Raw genomic sequence first — 2,867 nt, 5'->3', positions numbered from 1 at the left:
CAATGGTGCTTATTTTTCTTTTTCTTTTTTGTTTTTTCTTTTTAATTTTTTATAACAATAGTTCACAGTAAAATACGTTTCGAATTTCAGATTGAACAAACAAGTTTTATTTTATTAAATATTCCAAATATGTATTGTCGAATGCGTGTATCTCCATGCAATAATAACATTTTTTCTATTTGTACATCAAATATTCTGCAGTATATACGAATACTATATTAAATAAAATAACAAATAACGAAATTATTAATCCCTCTTTTTATCGAATAATTTGATCGGAGAATCGTAGTTACTTTTGATAAATTATAAAATGATCTAAATCTGTCAGGAAAAATGTTTCTTCTTTTCTTTTTGAACATAACGTAGCTTCTCCCATCCTATTCTGCCACATTACATTTTAGAAAAAGAAAATCAATGTTTTTCAAAAAAAATTCTTGAGATTTCATAATAATTCTCGTGATCGCTTTTCATTTAGACACTCTGTATATTATAATATATATATGCACACTTAAGGTGAGAATAATACAAATTGTTAAAAATCTTATTGGATCTTGATTTTTTGTTCCTTTGGAAATTTGTATAATGAATATGACAGATGATCATATTGTTCGCCATGTTCACGAGGATCGTGTATATATGAAGGTTTTATTTATTAAATTCCATTCAGTGTGACGTGTTGAATTCGAACGAAAGATCGAGTGATTTAAAGATATATCAAATCGGTTAGGATCATGAGATAAAAGGTATGATATCCAGAAATAGGAAAAAGAACAAGGATCGGCTTTCGATGGGGAGAATGAAATGAAAAAAAAAAAAAGAAAAGAAAAAGAAAATATTGGAAAAACAGATGGAACGGTCAAATATTATTCTTGAACTCGTCGCAAAATGTACAGTTTATTTGCACTTGCGGACTAGAAGTTCGAGCATTGTTCCGAAGCTTACATCCGTGCAACGTTTATTTGAAATGTAAGTAGAGAAGCTTCTTCGATAGAAATCTAAGAGGGAAAAATAGAAAAATGGAAGAAAAAAAAAGATCGAAGTAAAAAGACTCGATCTATCGATTTAACGATCTGTCGTCTCGTTAATGAATAAACTGTACCGTTTAATTAATAATGAAAAATATCTTAGAATCTGCATCACCGTAACAAGTACATGTATATTCTTTTTTTTCTTTCCTTTTGTTTTGGATTTTAACATTCTTTTCCGTTCCTTTTCTTTCTCTTTTTGTTTTGTTTGCTTTGTTTCTTTTTTTTTTTTTTTTTTGCCTTTTTTTATACAGAAAAATTGCGAACGTACGTGACGTGTTCGTATCCTCGTTCCGTTAAAAGATAACCATACACGACGAGAGACCCGGAGAAAATATCATATCGTAGAGGCTTTACCAACTCTCGAGTTCCTCGTAAACGTATAGAGTAACGTTCGTTCTCTATGAAAGTTTCATCGGAAGACGCGAAGTTTTTTTCAGTCCTAAAGCCGCAGATCGATATTCAGCACATTTCACGCGACTCGAATTTGAATTTGAACCTGTCCAGGGAAAATGTTTCTCGGTGTATTCAAAAAAGAAAAGAAGACACACACACGTGTGTGTATATATATATATTTTTTATATATCGACGTATCTATATATCTAAATAGTATTTCATAAATAAATTTAGTTCGAATTCCCGTATTGATATATTTTCAGGAGACATGGTGTAAAAGATGGTGGCACTTTTCGCAAAGGAACATATCGATAACAGCGAGATCGTTCGAACCGAATCTAACTACGATTCTCATGAAAAATACTCAAGCTTCGACCGCTACGAAGGACACAAGAGAAAATACATCCACGACATCCGTCACTGAACCATCTGGTAAGTTTTATAAATCCAAAAAAAAAAAATATAGGTCCGATATATCCGTTTATATTGTTTTTCCACAAAGATTTATCGTATATACGAACGTTACAAGCTTCCTTTTCAGCTTTACATTGTACAAGTAACAAACCACTGGAGACTTCGCTAAGAAAATGGATTTTCCTTTTCTACTCTCCTCCTCCCCCTCTCACTGCCACTCCCTCTCCTGCCACTCCTATCAAGTCCAACCTATCCACCATTCTGTGTTTTCTTAAGAAATATACGAGTAAATTCTACCTGTCTTTTTACGACAAGTAAAAAGTATAAAAGTCAATATTTCGAGAAATACTCTGTGTATTATGAAGTTAACGAAAGAAAAGAAAAAAAATGTTGTACGATTTAGGTATCATCAAGAATCAACTTTCTGGAATTTTAGAACGTTTGCATATCGTTCGTATAAAAATATCTATTCGCTTATGGTACGTTCCTGAAGGTAAGTAAATTTTCGAGGATATTAATTTTACATCGTCTGACCTACTCCGCGGAAACTGCAACGTCGCCAACTTCCATGCCGTATAATGGATATCCTTTATTCCCATTTTATCTTCAAATATTATCCTTGATCTCTGAGCCTACCTCATCATTTCTTTTTTCCATTCTCGCGTCCTTCTCATTTTTATACAGGGCGGCTCTGAATTTTCTAATCTTGTAGTTTTACACTCTGAAGAAGAAAAAATAAAATGGGAAAAAAGAAAAGAAAAGAGAAAACGAAACAATTGACTTAAAAAGTCACGAAAAAGAGTGATCGATATTTTTGTTGTTGTTGTTTTTCTTTCTTTTCTTTATTATTTTTTTCTTTTTTTTCAATCACTTCTTCAATTGAAAAAATTTTTCGATCGATTCTTTACTGAAATTCGAACGATGGATTTATTTGTTTCGTCGAATTCGTAAAATATCGAATTTTTGAGGAAGAACAACGTAATGCATATCGTTGGAAAGATTTAGGTTGTATCGGTAAAAGGATGAATGGTA

At 31.8% G+C, this 2,867-nt stretch overlaps 1 protein-coding gene across 2 annotated transcripts in view; it reads left to right on the top strand.

Annotated features, from left to right (window-relative positions):
- LOC122627495 (calcium uniporter protein, mitochondrial) overlaps positions 1-2,867 on the top strand; it is a 47,753-nt gene that overhangs the window by 16,098 nt on the left and 28,788 nt on the right. For both annotated transcript variants that reach the window (XM_043808619.1, XM_043808620.1), the window contains exon 2: positions 1,685-1,853. In XM_043808619.1, coding sequence (XP_043664554.1) covers positions 1,685-1,853 — 169 coding nt within the window. The remainder of the gene's footprint in view (positions 1-1,684; positions 1,854-2,867) is intronic.

This window comes from Vespula pensylvanica, chromosome 3 (assembly GCF_014466175.1).
Source record: "Vespula pensylvanica isolate Volc-1 chromosome 3, ASM1446617v1, whole genome shotgun sequence".
NCBI lineage: Eukaryota > Metazoa > Arthropoda > Insecta > Hymenoptera > Vespidae > Vespula > Vespula pensylvanica.
Note: the sequence above shows the minus strand (reverse complement) of the source record. Positions and strands in the feature narration are given on the sequence as shown.